This window comes from Melanerpes formicivorus, unplaced genomic scaffold (genome assembly GCF_026170545.1).
Source record: "Melanerpes formicivorus ecotype bairdi unplaced genomic scaffold, bMelFor1.0.p_v2 SCAF_5, whole genome shotgun sequence".
Taxonomy (NCBI): domain Eukaryota; kingdom Metazoa; phylum Chordata; class Aves; order Piciformes; family Picidae; genus Melanerpes; species Melanerpes formicivorus.
In genome coordinates, this window is record NW_027142357.1 from 12,046,183 (window position 1) to 12,066,714 (window position 20,532).

General features: G+C 43.1%; 1 protein-coding gene and 1 pseudogene across 12 annotated transcripts in view; both read right to left on the bottom strand.

The window, feature by feature from the left end:
• Positions 1–1,685: 1,685 nt before the first annotated feature.
• On the bottom strand, positions 1,686–2,732 carry LOC137441158 (uncharacterized; annotated as a pseudogene).
• The window catches only part of HDAC4 (histone deacetylase 4), a 277,155-nt gene continuing 258,390 nt past the window's right edge, over positions 1,768–20,532 (bottom strand). For all 12 annotated transcript variants that reach the window (XM_068138157.1, XM_068138155.1, XM_068138153.1 and 9 more), the window contains 5 exons: positions 19,135–19,253; positions 17,367–17,500; positions 9,896–9,980; positions 7,724–7,865; positions 1,768–7,144 (listed from right to left, as the gene is read on the bottom strand). In XM_068138157.1, coding sequence (XP_067994258.1) covers positions 7,105–7,144; positions 7,724–7,865; positions 9,896–9,980; positions 17,367–17,500; positions 19,135–19,253 — 520 coding nt within the window. In that variant the 3' untranslated portion in view covers positions 1,768–7,104. The remainder of the gene's footprint in view (positions 7,145–7,723; positions 7,866–9,895; positions 9,981–17,366; positions 17,501–19,134; positions 19,254–20,532) is intronic.

The window sequence follows — 20,532 nt, forward strand, 5'->3', positions numbered from 1 at the left end:
CCCTAAAAGGCTCTTATCATAGAACGCTTTGTGTTGGAAGGGACTTTTAAAGGTCATCTAGTCCAACCCCTTAAAGTGAGCAAGGATATCTGCAACTATACCAGGCTGATTAGAGCCCCTGACCTTGACATTTTCCAGGGACGGAGCATCTACCACCTTTCTGGGCAACCTGGGCCAGTGGTTTCACCACTTTTGGTGAAAAAAATTTCTTCGTTAGATCCAGTCTCCCCTCTTTTAGTTTAAAACCATCACTCATTTTCCTGTTGCCACACCTTGAAATACTGAAAGGCCCCAGTAAGGTCTCCCCAGAGACTTCTCATCTCCAAGCTGAACAATTCCAATTCTCTCAGCCTGTCCTCATAACAGAGACATTCCAGCCCTCTTATGAGGTTTGTGGCCTCCTCTGGACCCGCTCCAACAGTTCCATGTCTTTCCTCTGTTGAGGATTCCAGAGCTGGACATAGCACTGCAGGTGGGGTTTCACCAGAACAGAATAGAAGGGCAGAATCCCCTCCCTTGACCTGCTGGCTATGATGCTTTTGATGCAGACCAGGATACAGATGACCTTCCAAGTTGCAAGAATACATTGCCAGCTCACGTCCAGCTTTTCATCCACCACTAGCTCCAGGTCCCTCTGCACAGGGCTGCTCTCAATCTGAAACTTCCAAATCTTCCAGCCAGAAGAGTCCCCATGCCTCCTCTCAAACTGCAGCCACCCTCCCAGCCAGGCTGGCACACATTATAGCCATCTGCTACCTCCACATCGCTCATGGTACCAAAGCAAGCCCCATCCTAGGGCCATCACTCTGCCCACAGATGCTACTGTGGTACCACTGGAACTTCAATGCTAGCCTCAAGGACTTGTCTTCTCCATCCAGGAGGAAGACAGTGAAAGGACATCGGAACTGAATCATAGCTGGTTACCTTGTGATTACAATCAGGAGATGCTTTCAGTTGACATTAATGAAGAAGCTTAGACAGTTTAGTGGGTTCCAGGGACAAGCAGGATGATAGGGAAGCTAAACAGAGGGGAAAAATTAATGGTACTGCTCAAGAAATAGGGTGGATCTGTTGGGCTATCTCAACTTCAGTGCAAGGTGGAGATCCTCTCCCAAATTATGGACAATGCAGGCAAGCATGGAGGATCTGCTTAGATGCTGACACAGACATGATCTGCCAGTTTCCCACCTGGCCTGCACAGCTGGGGAGAGCAAAACTGGACAATCAGGGACAGATATGGGACTTACCCTGGAGGTCTGCTGGAGGGGGGACATACCACAGCCCTGAGGATACAGGCATCATGGGAAACAGCAACAAGGATCTCTAGGACTTGTGTCTCACTCCCTACAGAACGAGTGTGAAAGCAAGCAGGTCTGTACCCAGCTGTCTTCAAAGCACTCCAGCTACAGTGAAGTAAAGCGCCAACAACCTCATGAGGCAGAAGAGTCACTAAATGCCAGTTTTTCCCTTCTGTTGATTTTCCTGGTTTTCAGTTGCAGGTGGCTTTGGGGGGAAATTCAGCAGCTCTCACAGACTTCTTGCTGGCATTTTTTTCTTATTCTACAATCCCCACATGCAGCCACTTATCAACACCCATCTGGGCAGAAGCTCCAGATTTTTCTACCGTGGACATCTCAGCACCCCTCTCTGGCACCGACACCCTCACATTCCTGACACCAAGAAATAATTTTGCTTTGAGTGGACAAAATATCACATCACACTGAAGGCACCAGATACAAAGAAGATCAGCAACAGAAATCCAGGTAGTACTATAATTAACTTTTTCTTTTTATTTACACCACAAGAATAACAAGTTGTCATAATGTGGTACAAAATACTGGACTCCTAATAAAGTTGAAATCGAAGTTGGTACTGTCAGAGAAAGACACCATTGGCCAGTAAAAAAAAAAAAAAGAAGATAATAAAAAAAAAAGAGAAAAAAGAGAAAAATAACAAACAAAACAAACCCCAAAGGAAAACAAGAATGAGAAAATATTCCAACTCCACCAAGTAAAAGAAAGGACCATCAGGAAATATAGCACAAAGAATGCTACCATCACTTAAAGTAGGGTCCATACAATAAGAGTGAAATTGTGTCTAAATTACAGCGTAAACCGGTAGCTGCTACCAATGGTGACGTCATACTGAGCATGTATAGGTATAAAGTAGAATATAATATAGTTACAACTTTTCGATACTACATATCTGTAATAAGCTCTCGGGTGAATAATGTTTCAACCCCTCCCGCCCACCCCACCCCCACTTTTATATATATATTATATATATAAGTTTGTCATCCTCATAAATTGGAAAATAGCGCCTCCACTATGGAGCACAAAAAAGTGTTAATTTATTTTCTTTCAATAGGATACTTTTTCATCAATATCAAAGACAAAGTGAAGATGAGCTGAGAACGAGCCCAACTTCATGACAATGAAGAAACATGATTTTCTTTTTTCCTTTCGATGTAAAGTCTCGTTTTAAACCACAGTGTTGCACAGTACACGACTGTTTAAAGTGAAACCGAGCAATAATACATCATGTAAAAGCAACTGTAAAAAAGTCAACGCAGCTGTGCTGAAGAGTTAACTCTTTAAAGTCCTCACCGTTCATCTCCTTAGAATTAAATGACTACGTGTTGTTGACAAAGGGTTGCATCCAACCTCCCCACCCAGCCGAGAAATCAAGCCAAAAGAACGACTCAAATTAAAAAAGGAAAAAAAAAAAAAGAATTAAGAAGAAATTAAAATTCCTAACCACACAGGCAGTTTACTTCGTGTGTTCTGCGTAGTTTCCCTAAAAACACTGTTTCCACATAAATACAATAAACTCTATTATTGGTAAGTCACAAGTGCTAGATAAACGTCTCTTCTTCTTCTTAAAATGAGAAATGTTTAAGTAGTCCTTTTCGTTTACTTTTTTTTTTTCCTTGTATTTTCTTTTTAACAATAAAAAGCACAATTTCTTATCAAGTTCAGTAAGACACACCAAAAAAAACCCAAATGTTCCCACTCTCCTTCCTTCGTGTGTAGCTGTGTGGGTGCGTGAGTGAGTGGGGGTATATGTGTGTGTGTGTGTGTGACAACAACGTCCCAACCTTTAGTCTCCACAAATGCCACGAGAGGAAAAAACCAAAACAAACCAAAACAAAACAAACAAAAAAAAACAACCCAAAAAAACCCCAAACCACAATTTTTTTTTTTCTTTTTTTTCTCTTTTTCATTTTCAAAGCTGCCAAGTTTGGCGTGCAAAATCTGTATACAATATAAAGACATGCCAACCTTACAGACCATGCAACCTCAAGGTGTAGGAAACTTAAAAAAATATATTCATATATATTTATATATATATTTATATATATCAATGCCCATAAAAGATGTGGGCCCAAAAAAGTTTACAAAAGGAAGAATGGAATGAATACATGACTGTGACTAATAAAAAAAAAAAGGAATGTTTTGTATTGAAAGCAAAAGAAAACAAAACAACAAAAAAAAACCCAACAAAAAGTCCCAATGGTTACTTGTGTACTGCAAACTGGGCCTCACGTCTCTTTAAAGGGGGTATTAAAAGATGCTCCTTTTACTCTGAGTAGGTCCAAAGGATGCCCTGGGTAGCACCACGCTGGGATGCAGGAGCATCCTGGGCTCCTGCCCGGCCAGTGCAGCCGCCCTATAGCAAAGTCATCTGAAATGAAGAAGCTAACAGCTCAAATAGTGAAAAAAAAACCCTTGGTGAGCCTCAAAACGAGGGCTCTTTCCCCCCACTCTCCACGTTTGCACCGGCCCCAAAGAGCATCCCATCTCGCCTGGAGAGCGGGCACCACTGTGAAATGAATCCACATCACCAGGAGTTTGGAGGAGATGAGCTCTGATGTCTTGGGAAAAATCTTTCCATCCCTGGGAAAAGGCTGAGCAAAATGATGGAAAGAAACGAAGGTGGCATCCTGACAAGCTCCTCCGAGTTTTAGAAAGAAACCAGCTCAGCATGGCCAGCCAGCAGCTCTCAGGAGCGCAAAAAGGAAAGAAAAAGCTTTGCCACAACTGAGAGGAGAAATACAAAAACCCTCCAGGGAATTGCTGACAAGAGAAACGATCGTGTAAACATAGTTACTGCCCACAGAGGGTACAGGAAGAAAGGAAAATTTAAAGTCAGTCACCAGATTTGGCGGCCAGATTAATTTTAGATCACAGCAGCAAAGAGGTTGGTTGAAACAAACCAAACCACAACATCTCCAGGTACGTCGTGTTTTCACACAGGAAGATTATTTTTAGAACATGCTGAGGATGGTCCTACGTGACCGAAGCTATTCATGATTTTAACACGTACTTGGGTTTGCAAAACTCAAATACAGTAGTGTCTGGTTTTTAATCTGCCTTATAGACCAAGGAATAAAACAAAAGCCTCTTGCATTTGCTCACACGTTATGATTATGCTTCAAATTCCTCCCACCAGCGAGTCCTGAACAGAATGAAACCGGCCGCTTCGAGAACTGTAAAAAAAGTAAGTTACTGGAAGCGATTCCGTCAGTTGTCATCAGAACAGAATAAAATAATAATGAAAAAAGGGAAAAAAAAAAGAAAAAGCTACTCTTGGTTGCTCAGACGAGGGGTGTGTGCTATCCTACAGTGCTGTAAGAAGGCACGCGTGTCAATCTGGTCTCCTCCAAGCTGCTCAAACTCTTGGCGGCAGGGCTTTGCTGCTTCCTCACCCCACCGTTTGCAGAAGGTACTGACCTCCTCGGGGTGGGGAAAATACCTTCAAGAAAAGTTCTCTGACCCTACCAGCAACAGGAAGAAGAGGAGAGAAAGAGAGGAAGAAAGAGGCTGTGGAGAGGCATGTGTGTCTGTGTGTCTGTCTGGCGGAGAGAAAATGCCAGCTGTCCCATGAGTATCCAACAAGCCTTCCCAGTGGTCAGCAGCTAGTGGAGCTGCCGGTAATCCTCACTACAAACCGTGTAGAGGACAAAGACATCGCCCATACCTACTATGCTGAAGGTAAGAAAATTCCTTATTTTCTTTACATAGCTACTATAACAGAACTGAGGAAATATACAGTTGGTGGTATCATTATACAAAAGAGCACATCGTGTTCCCTCCTCCTTGATAAAACGCACCCTTTCTGAAAAATAAACTCTGACCGTCTGCCACAGTTCCTTATGCCTGCAGAAAGCTGCTCACTGTACAACAGACTAAAGAAAAAGGAAAAAGAAAAAAAACTTTAAAAAAAAGGGAAAATAATGTACAAGCAAGAGAAGGGGGAGGAAAAAAGGTTTAGACGCTATTGCCGTTCAGAAACGAAACCTGCTAAATAGAAAATAAATGTCAGAGTCACACAAACAAGGCTTCTTCAGGGTTTTGTGAAATATCAATATAAAAATTAACAGCAAATTCATAGTCTTTGCTATAAAAAAATCATTATTGGTTTTTTGTGTCTTTTTGTCTGTTTGTTAGAAAAGGATCACAACTAAAAACCTTAAATTAAAATACAAATGTTTAGGGTAGTTGCCCAGTGGCTAACGTGTTGGCTTTCTGAAAAACTTTCCAACTTTTCACCTGAAAGTCCTCGAGTTTCAACCTGGATCCTGTTCCAAAAGGACCTTTTACTTTCCAATTCTCAAATCTGTCCCTAGGGAGCTTCCAATGGCTACTGTTATAGTCTGCATTTATTACATATATTTTTCTATAAATGCATCATAAATATCTTTATCAATAATTCATAAGAATCTGGTTTCTAAGCTTGGAATACATTTGGAATATACATTATACACATATATATATTTATACCTAACAATTTAAGCAATATCTCATGCTAGTTGCTTTTAATAAAAAGCATTCCAGTCTTAAACCTGCAGTTGTGTCTAATACATGCTTCAACAACCAAATTGATAAGTTCAATTACTAGATAATGTAGAAGAGAGAAAACATTTGAAATTTTTGCTTTTAAAAATGGTTGAATTTCAAAGACCCAACAGTATTTGCCACTTTCTTGGCAACTACCTTATTTTTATTATTATTATTTTTTTTTTTAATTTTAATTTTTTTTCCTTTTTTTTTTTTTCCTTTTTTTTTTCTTTTTTTTCTTGAAACAGCAATGAAAGAAAACAAAACAAATCCAAACTTGTCGACAGTTTTTGGAGACGCTCTGTTCTGCTGATGCCTGCTTCCCACCGTCATGCCAGCACAAGCCAAAGAAAGTCTTCCTTCCTGATCGCAGTTCTTGGCTTCCCAACCAGAGGAAAATTACTCACGAACTGCTGTGTTCTTTGTGGTTTGTTTTTTTGTTTTTGTTTTTAATTATTATTAATTTTTTTATTTTTTTGTTTTACTTAAGGCATTGTTCCTCAAACTTCAGAAAATCCAGCTGCACCGAATCCATCAATTAAAAAAAAAGGCACAAACTCATCTTCAGATGGCTTTGGAGACAATAAAGCCGACTCCATCTGGGCTACCGTTTCCCCCCTTCTCTTTTCCCTTTCCTTTAGATGTAAGACGAGTCCTTCTTTCCCTGTCCCTCCCCGTTAAAAATACACCAGCTCCCATTGTTCTGGTTTCAACAAGAATCTCGTTGACTCACAGGCAGGCAAGAGCCACTTAAAATATCCAAGAAATGAAACTACAAGATGGGTTGAGTGGTTCGAGCGGAGATTGCTGAATTGTGGATAATCAAATCATAAGCACCAGTTTTACGTGAAGGTTGGTTTTATTTCCGTATCTGTTGTTGAATCTTTGATTTTTGTAAATTTTTTTTCTTTATTTCTTCTTTTTCTTTTTTTTTTCTTTTTTTTTTTTTTTAGTGGCAACTCTGCCAAAGACTTCATGGGCGTCATTCCACATTCTGCTCCCAGTTGAGGACCAGAGGAAGAGTGCCCAGCGCGGTCAGTCCTTTACTCCTCTTCATCAGCGTTTTTCTTTTCCGGCAAATATATACTGCAGACGCGTACAGATATGGAGAGATTTTGTTTCCGTTGCTTTGTTTTACACCTGGCTGTCCTTCCGTGTTCTGGAGAAAACCATGACAGGACGCAGGAGTAACAAGAGAAAGCTTCTTGGCAGAGCTTCAAGACGAAGACGAACAGACAGGAGAACTCCAGCTCAAAGGTGAATGCTACAGGGGAGGTTCTTCTTCCATGGGTTCATCTTCGGGTCTGAGCAATTTTCACAGCCAGGCAGGACAGGAAGGGAGGGAAGAGAAAAAAAAGATCATAGAATCATAGAATCAATAAGCTTGGAAGAGACCTCAAAGATGATCAAGTCCAACCTGTCACCCAAGACCTCATGACCATGGCATGACAGAGTTGGACAATTTGTGGTGCTAATTCTCATGTCTTACGTTCCCAACATCTTCCCACCCAGGCAGTTGTGCTCATCTAGCTCACCTGGCATTAAACCTTGCCACCCAGAAGGGTTTTTAGACTATCTTTTTTCACCTGTGTAATGTTAACATTTTTGCTGGCAAAATCAATTTCCTCCCATGGTCCAATACCATGCTCAGCTCTGCTTGGAGCAGATGGGTGTTCAGTGTACTAAGGTCACACAGAGTGAATTCACGGTACCGCTGTTCTCCTACAGCCCAGAAGGTCTTTGAAGAACCCACAGAGGATATGTAGTGCAAAGAATGTGCATACAATGGTTAATAAGAGAGGATTAACCCAGAAGACTGCCCATCATGGGTCCTCTTGCCTGGGCAGGCTTTCACGTGTAGTGATAAAAGGAAAGCAACTCACCTTTTCTCAGCTGGCTTCACACCCACCGACAGAGATGCCATGGCTGTTACTGTTTCTGCTTCCTCATTCTCACACTTCTGAGCCTCAACCAGGGAGTATCCCACCGTAGAGGCATAACGCTGGAGTGAATGCCAATACTTGCCTGGGGTAGAGATAAGAAGAGAGGCCGTCAGGACACCTGCATCCAGCACCACACTCACATAGATGAAAACTGCCTGAGGAAGACTCATTATGCTCATGCAAAGCACAATCTTGATCCTTGAGCATGGAACATAAGGGTCACTTAACACTGAACCTTGAATACAAGGAAAAACTTCTTTGAGGGTGACAGAGTACTGTGACAGGGTGTCCAGAGACATTGTGGACTCTCCTTCTCAGGAGATTTTCAAAACCTGACTGGACACAAGCCTGTGCTACCTGCTCTAGCAATGGGGTTGGACTAGATGATCTCCAGAGGTCCCTTCACATGCCCATCATCCTGTGATTCTGTAACTGTGCTCAGTCTCACGTCAAGGACCATACTGAGGTCCCAGCATGCTGCAGTTTGAAGGAAGTTCCTGAGAATGCATGGCCAAGGAAGTCTTGGCTCATGAGGCCAGAGAGACCCCTGTGAATTATATATGCTAGTGTACTAAGAGAGGAACTGTTACACTGCTGTGGCTTGAGAGGCCAGGTTTTAAATCCCAAAAGTCTTGAGAGCCTTGATTAACATGCACCTGCACATCCCTTAAGAACACGTAGGATGTTAAAGCAGGGCTGAATCAGTGCCTGGCAATGGAATAAGCTCTTTTCCTTTGGCCAGGAAAGAAAGGTAGTAGGAAGAAAGTGGATTTTCAGAAGAGCAAATGGAGTCCTTTTGTGCAAGGAGTGCAAAGAGTGCTGGAGGTGAAGATCCAAGCTGCAGAGAGGTGTACAGCATCCCTCTGCCTTGATGAAAAGGAGCACTTAAGTGCTAAAAAATAAAAAGACATTTCCTTTTTCACTTTCAGACCTAAGGAATCATACACAAGAAGGAAGGAAGTAGTCTAGATTTGGACTAGAAATCTGCATTCAGTTGCCAACTACCGTGTTCTTTTTGTGGGCAAATCACCTAAGACAAAAGAAGAACTTAGATTGTATTTGTTTTTTATGTTGGCAGTTTGCCAGCCTTATTCTGTGAAAAGATCACAGGGAAGGCTTCAGAGGGAGAGAATAAAGGATGTTCTTTTGGCCTCCAGGCAGGACACATCGAATTTGCTGGTACCCAAGAAGCAACAGCAAAGCCAGAAAGCAAGAACTTGTACAGTGATGCCTGCAGATGGGGAGGAGGGACTTGTTTTCATACATCGTTGTTTCTCCTGTGCTGGGCAGCAGATTTGAGGGTCTTACTCAAAGCTTCTCTCCACCCCCACCCCCACCCCCCTTTTAATTTGCTGTGCTCACTTTAAGAAAAAAAAAAAAAAATCACTGCCTGGCTCAAGGTGCTGCTGAGGTGTCCAGGCAGTGCTGAGTACTCATTCTGCAGAGCAGCCTCGGTAAACAGCATTCAAAGCCACCAGGCGTTTTTCAGGGGAAACAGAAATAATGCTTTGGCCTCTTTTAAACTTCAATTTTTCCTTATAGAGAGGAGACTGGTTCCCTCCAGTTTTAGACAAAAAACATTTTAAGTGGGAAGATGTCAGCACATAGCGTTCAGATTCCCTTGTTACTGAGGCACTTTCACTCCACCACCACCCCAAGAATGACCCCAGAAAATCTTCAGCTGCAATGATTTTACCCTCCCCAGCTAAACAGACCTAAAATACTAGCAACTTTATGCGACACTATTTAACTTTCACCCCTATCTGTTCTTAATTAATGGACGCCACAACACCCAGAGAGATTTATGTTGACTAGAGATACTTGAAGTGCTTTTGAAGACAGAAGGGTGTGCTCAAAGTGCAGGACAGCCTGTCCTTCACAGAGATTTTAGAGGATTTCATACTAATTTCTCCTCATTTCCCTGAAGGACTGCTGCCTTTGCATCGCTCAGTATGACCAACTCATTGCTGCACAAATCCAGTTCACAGAGCAGTGACCACACATAAACTAGGACAAGGGAATGTGGAGTTGCCAGGATGATGGAGAAGTCAAATGGTTGTCCCACAGGCCAACTCAACAGGAAACCAGCTGGGGGGATTGAGCTATACTCACTGTGTATCTCAATTACTTTCTCCATTGAATGCACTGCATTAGCATTTGGTCTCTGCTGGAAAACTTTTTCTGGAAGAGGGTCAAGCTGTAGAGAGAGAGAAAAACATTGAAGAAATGTTACTTCATGTTAGAGACCAGGCATTAGGTGCAATTTAAGTAAGAGGCTCTGCCATATCAAGGCTCCACTCCACTCCCCTGGTGCCTATTCGCCTTTCGTTAAATGTCCAAAATATACAGACTTTCTAAGTGCTCTTGTGATACTCAGTGCAGTTTCTTCCCACACTGATGCTCTTCCGTACACAATGCTGTAGCTCCACTGTGCTCAGCAGCTGTGCAGGACAGAGGCTGCACAGAATCTGCTGCAACCACTGACATAAGACCGTATGGAAAGTCATTATTACAAAGATCAGGAAAAGTAAGGCAAGTGGATGTTGGCAGCTTTCACAAAGAATTTTATAAAGCTATTGCTTAGATCTTTTTTTTGCAAAGTTTTCACTTTTAATACAAAACAATGTGCAAATAAAAGGGACTTAAACCAGCCACACTTCTGCTTTTCCTCTAAAGAAATAAATGGAGAAACTTTTCCATTTTTCTAAACACCTAATTCAGCGTACTTATTAACTCTTAACTGAAAAAGTCTGTAACCAAGGAGTAAATAACCTAATTTTGGTACAGAAAAACAGCAAAATATTGCTTTGAAGCCATACTCAGCATGACTATAACTTCACTGGCCGTTGATGCCTCTTACCAGCTGCTGGCTGGTCTTGGCAAGGCAGAGCAGCATTAGATCTGTGTGATAATCTTAAAAACCAAATTGCTTTGAGGGTACCAATAGAGCTCTTAATTGGTATCAAAATTTAAGCTTACTGATGGTGGCTTTCTTCCTTCACTCTATATAGAAAGATGACAGCAATAACATACTGCTGGTATTGAGACCTGAAGTTGAAAGATGACACAGAAAGCCTCCCAAAAGCATTCAATGTAAATGCACAGAACAAGCAGGTGTCTTTTGGGCTTGGCTGCTTTCATGTTGTAAATGCCAACGGCATGTAGATGATTTCTGGTTTGTTCTAATATACATCCCATCCTCAGAAAAGCAGTGCTGCCTTTGATACTAGCTCCTAAGGGATAAAAAGAATTGTAGAAAGCTTTGGATTGAAAGGAACCTTTAAAGGTCATCTAGTCCAACACCTCTGCAGTGAGCAGGGACATCTACAACTAGACCAGCTTGCTCAGAGCCCCATTCAACCCAACCTGAAATGTTTCCAGGCATGGAGCATTGACCACCTCTCTGGGCAACCTGGGCCAGTGTTTTACCACTCTCACTATAAAAATTTTATTCCTTCTTCCTAGTCTACATTTCCCCTCTTTCAGTTTCAAACCATCACCCCTTGTCCTGTCATGGCAGGCCCTGCTAAAAAGACTGTTCCCATATTTCTTGGGCTGAACAACTGCAACTCTCTCAGCCTGTCATCAAAACAGAGATGTTCCATCCCTCTGACCATTTTCATGGCCTCTTCTGGACTCACTCCAACAGCTGAGGGCTCCATGAAATGCCACTCCAAAGACACTTACGTAAGTCCTCTGTTATTCAAAGAATCACAGAATCACTATGACTGGAAAAGACCTTGAAGAGCAATTCCAACTAGACCATTCCTCTAGGTCCATCTCTAGCTACGCTGGAGCAAAGGGTGTGGATCTACCTGAAAAAGCCTGTACATGAAACCCATACAGGCAGTGCTATGCTGATGGAGTTGCATCTCAGGACCATAATGGCCAAGTGCTGGTTTGGATGCAGTTCCCACAGCAAGCCCATGCTGCCACCAGGACAGATTCCTCCAGCCAGGGTGAAATAAACTGTCCCAGCAAGGAGGTGCCTTTGCCACCAGTACTGCATCTTTGTTAGAGGTCTTGGCCATCCTCACTGTAACTGTCAGGGAACACACACCTCTACTAAACAACAATGCTGGCTATCCACAGTAGTGTAGACCACTGACACCATGCTGTGATCAGCACAGCTGTTTTAAATAAAAAAAAAAAAAAATTTTTTCCTTATCACTCAAGAGCAAAAAGCCTCTGCAGACTTGAGGATTGCTATGTAGAAAACCAACGTCCAAACTAGGAGCACATGTTGATTGTTTTTCAATGTAATCTCTCCTACCACCCAGGAAAGATTTGTCCCTTCAGTCTGAAGCCAGGAAGTTCCAAAACTACTAGGGAATCCAGTTCATCTGTGTACAAATGCATGGACAAATGCACCTGTGGTGACAGAAGGACAATCACTCCAGAGCTCTCTTCAGCAGTGGAGGACATCACTTTTTCCATTTCTTTTTAGATACATGAAAGGACTCTGGGAGCTGGGGTATGGGAGAGAAGTGAGAAAGAGAAGGGGAGAGCAAGAGACATTCCCTCTCCTTGCCTGACAGCATTTTCTCCTGTTTTCTAGGAGGTAATTTCCTCTTGCCTGATAGAAATCTCTGCCTGTATCCATCTCAGCCCTGGCAGCCTTCAGTCAGTACAGAAACAGAGAAATTAGACCAACACCCTGAAAACTGCATCCTTGTGGTGTTTTTTTGCCTCACCTTTTTTTTTTTTTTTTTGAGTGGATGCTGCAGAGCAGCAAGCAGAGGCTCTTGTGGAAGGAGATGGGGTTATTTGCTTTCAGCAGATGACACTGTAGAGAATACTGGTCTCTGGCACAGCAGGAGCATCTGCTTGGCAGGTAAGGATGACCCCAGCAAAACAGCTCTGCTTGGCTCACATATACAGCCGAAGACTTGGATTACTCACAATAGCTCAAGGCATCTCACAAACAACTAAATACTCAAGAAAATACTTTCATCCGATCTGATGCCCTCCATGCACATCAATATTTTCTTTCCTTTCCCCCCCACCTCACCCACTGCCCTTGGCTCTCCACTAAGAATCCATCACAGATTTTCTGGGTTGGGAATCAAAACCAAGAGATGCCCACAGATGTCAGCTGTATCTGAAAACAGTGATTGAGACCCAAGAGATATTCCTTAGCAAAGAAGCAGTCACCATTTAATAGTTTTAAAAATATAATAAATCTATGGCAAAGTTTAACTGCAGCTGTGTTCAAAGCCAAGAGAAGCTCCAGCCAAAAGATTTGCTCTTGCAGCCACATGGTAGCCATTTGATAGGTACTTTATGAGGACTAGAAATTGCTCTGTTCCAGATTTAATAATTATGGATTGCATTTTTTATAAGTTCTCCACTCTAATAATAATTCTGGTCCAATCTGGCTTCTGTATGACATTAAGTGAAAGTAAAAGCAATTCCTCACAGACTTTTAGGTAACAGCTTTCTAACACCTCTCACTTGATACTGATGTAAAGCACGCAACACGCAGCCCAGCCACATGTATGAATCACTTCCACAGCATGCTCCTCCTTCTGGTACAGCACTTACAGACAATAGCCTACCCACTGTCCTCCTGGAAATGGAAGGAATGCTTCTGGGTATTAGGTAAAAGCTTTAAGCAATTGCTTAGGATCATCTTGTTGTTTATTTGGGGTGTCCAAAGTCTGACACTGGCACACCTCCACTACTTCTGTATGAAACGCAACAGAGCATTTGTAGCAGCAACAGCCAGCACCACAAATGCTGCTGAGTTACAGGACCACATGCCCAGCACACACCTCTCATTTCTCTCTGCACCACTAGTAGCTCCCACAACACATAAGCTCCACACTTTGCTTCAGGCATGGTGGTGCTATGGGTCTGGGCCTGGGGCAGCAAATGCTATGGATGCAACAGATCTTAAATAGAAGGGCAGCATCCTGAGAACAGAGAGTTTGCAAACAGCATTTGCCACAGGGCAGAAGCTGGTTTGATGGGTAATGACTGGTGATGTCCACAGCCGTATGAGCAGCTCTGTACAGCAGCTGCCTTCTCTGCTCTCCATCCAGTCCTGCTGGCACGTTGCTGTCAGAGACTGCTTTGAGTAACAGCAGAAACACAGTGGTCTAAACTCCCATTAGGGCATTTTCCTTGCATCATGACCACTCTGGATTTTTCAGCTGAGGCTGTGTTAGTTTTACACAAGTGGACTGGTAACCAAAGCAATGTATGCACATTTTGAAGCGACCTCGCCCAGCTCTAACTCATTTCACATTAAAATAATCTGCTGCAAAGCTAAAGCGCTGTTTTAATTTCCTGGACAGTTGGGCACAAGCCGGCTCTCGCCTTTGCATCAGGCTTTTCCTGAAGCGGGAGTTTTGATCTCTGCCGGTGCAGGCAGACGCTGAGAGGACTGGCACCGTTCCCCTCATTTCCTACCACTTCCTTGTGTAACTCCGGCACCGCTGCTCAGCCGGCAGAGCCTTCCCGCCGCCTGCCACCGGCCGCAGCTGCCTGTCCATGTGCGCGCATGCAAAATCCTCTAACACGCTGTATATCAAACTCCATCAAAGGGCCGCGGGACAAAGCAACAGCAGTTCTCTCCAACTTCCTTGCATTAAAAAGATTTTATAAGAGACCTTGATAAAAGTGGTGTTTCCTGCTTTTTGATGTGAGGGTTAAGTCAGAGAACATTATCATGATATCTGCGCAGCCTTATGGCCCACCTAGGAAAAGTGAGAACAGGTCCATCTTTAAGTATTCTAAAGCACCTTAGAGCTGTGCTGACTCAGTGATTTAAAAAACCCAACCCAAACAAACAACACAACTTCTTTTTTTTTTTAATCTTTCAGGATCAATATTCACTCTGCTAAGTGAAACCACTCGGGCAGCTGACAACACCCGAGCTATGGTGAGTGCCGAGATCTCCCCAACGCCTCGCGTTTCCAAACACATTCGTGGCTTGGATCAAGCACATATTGATTGCACGCAGATCTTCACTCACACCACATTGCAGTTACCCCTCTGCATCCTAGCTGCACATTAGGCAAGAGGAATGACATCCTTCATCTGTTATTTCCTTTGTCTCCCCTTAAGAGCACATCCTGCCAATAGAGCTGGCTGCACCCGAAGGTGGATGGAGCTGGAGGAACTGTCTGTGGTGACAACAGTGCCATCAGCTGTCACCTTGAGAGAGATGAGAGAATCACAGAACGGTCTGGGTTGGAAAGGACCTTTAAAGGTCATCTAGTCCAACACCCCTGCAGCGAGCAGGGACATCTACAACATACCAGCTTGCTCAGAGATCCACCCAACTCAACCTGGAATGTTTCCAGGCATGGGGCATCTACCACCTCTCTGGGCAACCTAGGCCAGTGTTTGACCACTCTTATGGTAAAAATTTTCATCCTTCTTCCTAGTCTATATCTCCCCTCTTTCAGTTTCAAACCATCACCCCTTGTCCTGTCACAGCAGGCCCTGCTAAAAAGACTGTCCCCATATTTCTTGCAAACCCCCTTTAAGTACTGAAAGGCTACCATAAGGTCTCCCTAGAGCGTTCTTTTCTTCAGGCTGAACTGCTCCAACTCTCGCAGCATGTCCTCACTGCAGAGATGTTCCAGTGCATTGGTCATTTTTGTGGCCCTCCTCTAGACACATTTCAACTGGTCTATGTCTTTCTCGTGCCAAGGTAGGCATTGCAATAAAAACTCTAAAACTGCTTTACTTCCATGCTGGTGCAGCAGCTGGCTACTGAGTTTTCAGTGGTCCCAAGGCTGAGAGCCTTATTAGCACTGATTGGCCAAGCAAAAAAAGTAAATGCTCTCTGCACACTTGGAGGTGGGATGCTGGATTATTGAAGCAGATGCTTTTGATGAATCCTAGCTGCTTTATCTCTTGAACTGGTTTCCTCAGGCACTGTCACCCTTCATATGGAGTGTGGCTACTACAAGACAGTGCACTTCTACAACAGGCTGGAAGTCGAACCTAGCTGATCTGCACCTCCCCGCAGATCCAAGCTTCTTGCTCCAACTTCCCAGACCTGAGAAAGTCAGACGGTCACTGAACAGCAACTGAGTCAGAGCAAGTCTGCTCATGGCAGGTCACCAAGATCTCCAGAAGTTAACTCCCCCTGGAGGCAGATCCAAAGCTGAAATGCTGCTTAGCGTCTCTGTGATGCTGCACCTTCAGGTGCTGCCCTCCTCTCTCAGCTCCTGCCCCAGGGCATTCCTCAGCAAAGGGTGTTAGTACTCTCCAAGGCAGGTGAAAGCTTTAGGAGGAACCTTCCCTTCTTTCACCATCTGACAAGGCTGATGTCTTGTGGACAACTTCAAATTGGTGTGTTTGAATTTCCTGCAGGGCTGAAATTCCTAGCTGTATGTAGCCTAAGGATTCACACTGTACTGCTAACTCCTGCTATCAATCCTCAAATGTTTTGAAGAGCTCCAAAGTCCCTGCTACACTAGGACACCTGCAGCGGACACCAATGGCCTGCAGGCTGAGCAAGCACCTACTTCTCTAAGGGAACTGGGAAAACGATGAAAAGCACTTCTGCAGTCTATTGTTTCTGTCCAAAACTCAACCATTTGGACTGGATGTGGAGAACAGGTGTCCAAAAAAGACCAATGAACCAGAAGATGGGAGGCTTGACACAAATTAACCAGTTACTTGTACTTAAAAGCCCACAAATTAGATAAAAACATGTTTCTTGAACAGACATAGATGCAAAGGTTGTAGACCTAGAAGATGCACAAAAGCCCCAGTCTGGGATTTTGCTGCCAATAACCAATTTCTCTGTTTGCTTGCTGCTGTATTTCTGCAATATGTGATCCTGAACTCCTCAAGCCCATTTAATGCCTTCACTCTGAACTTTTTAATTAACAACACTGGAAGAAACATAGGTGTGAGCTGCTCATTCAGTGCCAAATATAGCTGACAGCCAGGGTGCATCAGGGAGAATGGGCATAGGGAATCTGAAAAATTTCTTCCTTACTGCCCACTGACACTAAAAGTAGGTTGGGGAGAAAGGCAGAAAAGATGAAGTGTCTGAAGTTACCTCTGTACCCTGACCTCCCAAAACCCCCAAACTAGGTTTTCTTGGTGTACTTCTCTGTCTTGCTCTTATCTTGTGATCATACAGCATGGCCTTTTTGACCAACTTCTGTGACACAACTGAGGCTTTTACAAAAGAGCAACATGCAGAAGACAGAAAAAAAACACCTAGGGAAAAGAAAAGTAGAAGTGAAGACAGTGTCAAGCAAGCTGCCCAATACAGTAGGCACAGGCTGTAGTACTAGAAAGGGGCTCTGCAAAGGGAAGACTTGGACAATGATTTCAGAAAGAAATCAAACTAACTAGTAGTTTTCTGAAGAGCAAAAAGATCAAATCATTCAGATAAAGAGCAAACCCAAATTCAATTCTTATCTGTTTCAACCCTTATAGCATGAATTGCCAAGCACAAGTGGTGTTTCAACAAACAAAACATGTACTCTTTACATTAACACATGTCAAAAGGATTCAAACTTTGGTTGACTGACTGTTTTGGAGAATGAGATGCCCAAACTCAAGAGGGGTGCAGGTTGTAGTCCCTGTTTTTTGCCTGTCTCTGTACCTCATTTCCCAGCAAGGCAGCAACACATGCTTCCGAGGCGTCGCAAATGGCAGTCAGGTCATGGCCTCCTTCCAGGGCCAGGACAACGCGACCCCCGGCCAGGCCCATCAGCTGCTTTGTCAGGTACCCGAAGCCTGCAACAAGGGAAAAGAGGAAATGCAGGAGAAGGGCAAAGGTTGTGCCTGGAATCGGGCTCCTGGCAAAGGATCAAAGAATTATAGAAAGGAATTACATCATATTAAAAAACCACAAGGGATCTGAAAGGACTCAATGCATAATACAAGCCAGGTTGGATTTTAATGCTCTGGCTGCAGAATTCCAGCTACAGTTCCTTGGCCACGATGGATTCGTACCTCTCCCCTGAGCACTATCCCGGAGTTTATCCCAGGTAAGAGGCACTACCATCCTCCCTACCACTCCTTGGTGCTCTGAATTAAATACAGCATCAGTTATCTCCTTTGGAAGGATGAAAGCGGGTCGAAGGAGACAGATTTTTCTCCTGCTCTGGAAGACGCAAAGTTGGAACAGCCATGGAGAAGGGAGGAGGGGAAGGGGAAATCACTAAAATTGCTGTTGGTGCTTTCAGTTGTGATAGCAGCACTGCAGTGCCCCAGAGATATTTGACATCTAGTTCTTAACAGACGTTTCTTCCCGTATATAATACGCTATAAAAATTCCTGGGGCACCCAGGACTTTGATCATATGACACACAATACGTTTCTACCCTTTAAACAAAACAGAACCAAGCTGCCAGGATTTAAAAAACATGTCCTCAAAGCAACCTTCCTCTTCCTAAAAAAAAAAAATAAATCAAAGAAAAATCCAGGATATTTCTACCCTCGATCCACGCTCCCTGTTTGCTGTTTTGCAGTGACCTCTATGAGCACCTTCACAAATTAGCAAATTAACAGGCAGATAAAAAGATTCATGGCTGAGCCCATAACCGTTTTGCGAGAGTAGCAGAGCATGGGAAATTCACCAAGCAGGTAAACAAGACTTTCTCATTACAAAGTGTTTCTGGATACCTTAAATAACTTGTCTCCTGTAAATCTATTTCACTTTATTCTTATATAAATTTTATAGGTTCAGCTACCTTACAAGGTTCTGCAGGCCTGCAGAGGATACATGGCCTGGCTGAAAGAAACCCTTAAAAAAATGAAATCCTTTTGCAAGAATAAGCTGTCTTCTCAACTGACTTGAATGAAAAACAGTGCCAGATAAACCCAGCATAACCAAGGAGTTGTTTTTTCAGTGCATTTCCTATGCAATGCAGTACAGCACAGATCCAAAGTAACAAGGAGGTTCTTGTGAGCCGTTATAATTAATTCAAAGGTGCAGAACAAAAATATTCAGCTCAAATTTTTACTAAAGTAACCTAGAGGAAGAAATGGACTTCAAGTGGCATGTAGACCAAGGTACCCTCTTTACAACAGGCATTGCCTCTTTCTGCAATGTTGCATTAAACCAAGCATAACTCTAACTCAGCAGACTACAACAATTGGCAGTCTCCTTATATAATCTGTTTGCACTTGAAATTTAAATTGCAATGATTCAAAAAAAAGAAGGCTTCAGTTAGACCAAAATATATATGGTGCAGTGAGAGAACATATGAAAATTCAAAGAAAAAGGCTGAAAAGTTTGCCTTTGAAATGCAAGATCTGAAGATAGACCCCAAAATATAAAACTTGCAAACACCGTGCTTTGGTCCCCAGGACAGCAGCAACTTACACCACTTCTGAGTCTCCGCTCTTGTAAATGCACAACTTACATTTTGCTGATAGATTATATCCTCCAAGAGGTGTGGGATGGCCTTCCACTGCATCAAAACCAGATGACACCAGCACGACATCTGGGGCAAATTCATTGGCAATGGGCATTACTACCGTTCTGCAACAAAAATTTAACAATGGCAGACACGTTACTTTGGCTCTTGAACAAACACGTTATAAAAACTTGTACAAGTCCTCCACAGTAGCAAAGCTCATCTCCTGTTTTCTGACAAGGTGAGAGCCTGCCTGGCAGAAAACCTTGCACCATAGTACCACTTTAAATTCAATATCGTTACGTTTTTCCAGTGAGGTCTGTTATGTCCTCCATCAACAGCTTGGTGTTCTGACCAAGGAAATAAACTGTCCTGCACTGTGTTTTCCCATTTGTGATCATATCTCACTTTACCTACAGGGCACGAAGGGATAAGGAGAAAACAAGCACAGAACACAAAACCACCTGGGAAACTGTCTGACAGCAAGCTCGCTTTGTGGCGCTTGTCTCCATGTGCTCCTTTGAAATACCTCCTTTAGCTCTGCAGATATTTATTTTTGTCCTGCTGCACTTCTCATTTACCACAGTGAAAGGCTGATGATTCCCCATGGGGCTAAAAGCTTTCACGTGCAAATACACCTCTCCAAATTCCAGTTCCCCATCCTCTGACATTTTGTTCACTATGAAATAGACTGAATTGCTTAGCATCCATAACCCATTGTCTGCTAAGGCTGGTATTTAAACAAAACAAGATGACTGTGTCTGTGGTTCCTCAGTAAAAGGCTCTTCTGGTTTCTCTCTTCAATCTATGCAATTTCTGTTCAAAACCTACATGAGGTTGCAAACACCCATTTCCCTTGTCAAGATGCCAACTCAACAAAACGGGGAACTTAAGCAGAGAGCAAATAATTACTTCTTCCATATAAACACAGCAGAACCAAGATTATAGCAAGGAAAAAAACAAATCAAAGCAGTGGAGCTTCTTAATTAACATGATGCACACACTCACAATCTTTTCCGATTAAGAAAGCCCGTTCAAAGCACTCTTGGATGAACACCTTTTTGTGCCATGCATGAGGTACCCATGTGCATGAACCTGAAATTGTTTTTTGAGTTTTTCATCTGGGCAAAAGAAATGGTGAAGGTGCACAGAAGGTTGCTCTTCACACGCAGTAATATTTTCCAGGTAACGTTCTTTCTCCATAATAAACATCCCCACTGAATCTTAGATGTACCCCTAGGGCAGCCTGACTAATGCCCCATCATACCTTGCTGGGTACTGAAGATGACAGTTATTTCTCCATTTCCCCATCCTAGGAACAGCTACTGGCAAGGCTAACTTTCTAAAGTATGAATTGAAGTTATTAACGTACCAAAATGAGAACCTGCAAATATCTTTGCATAC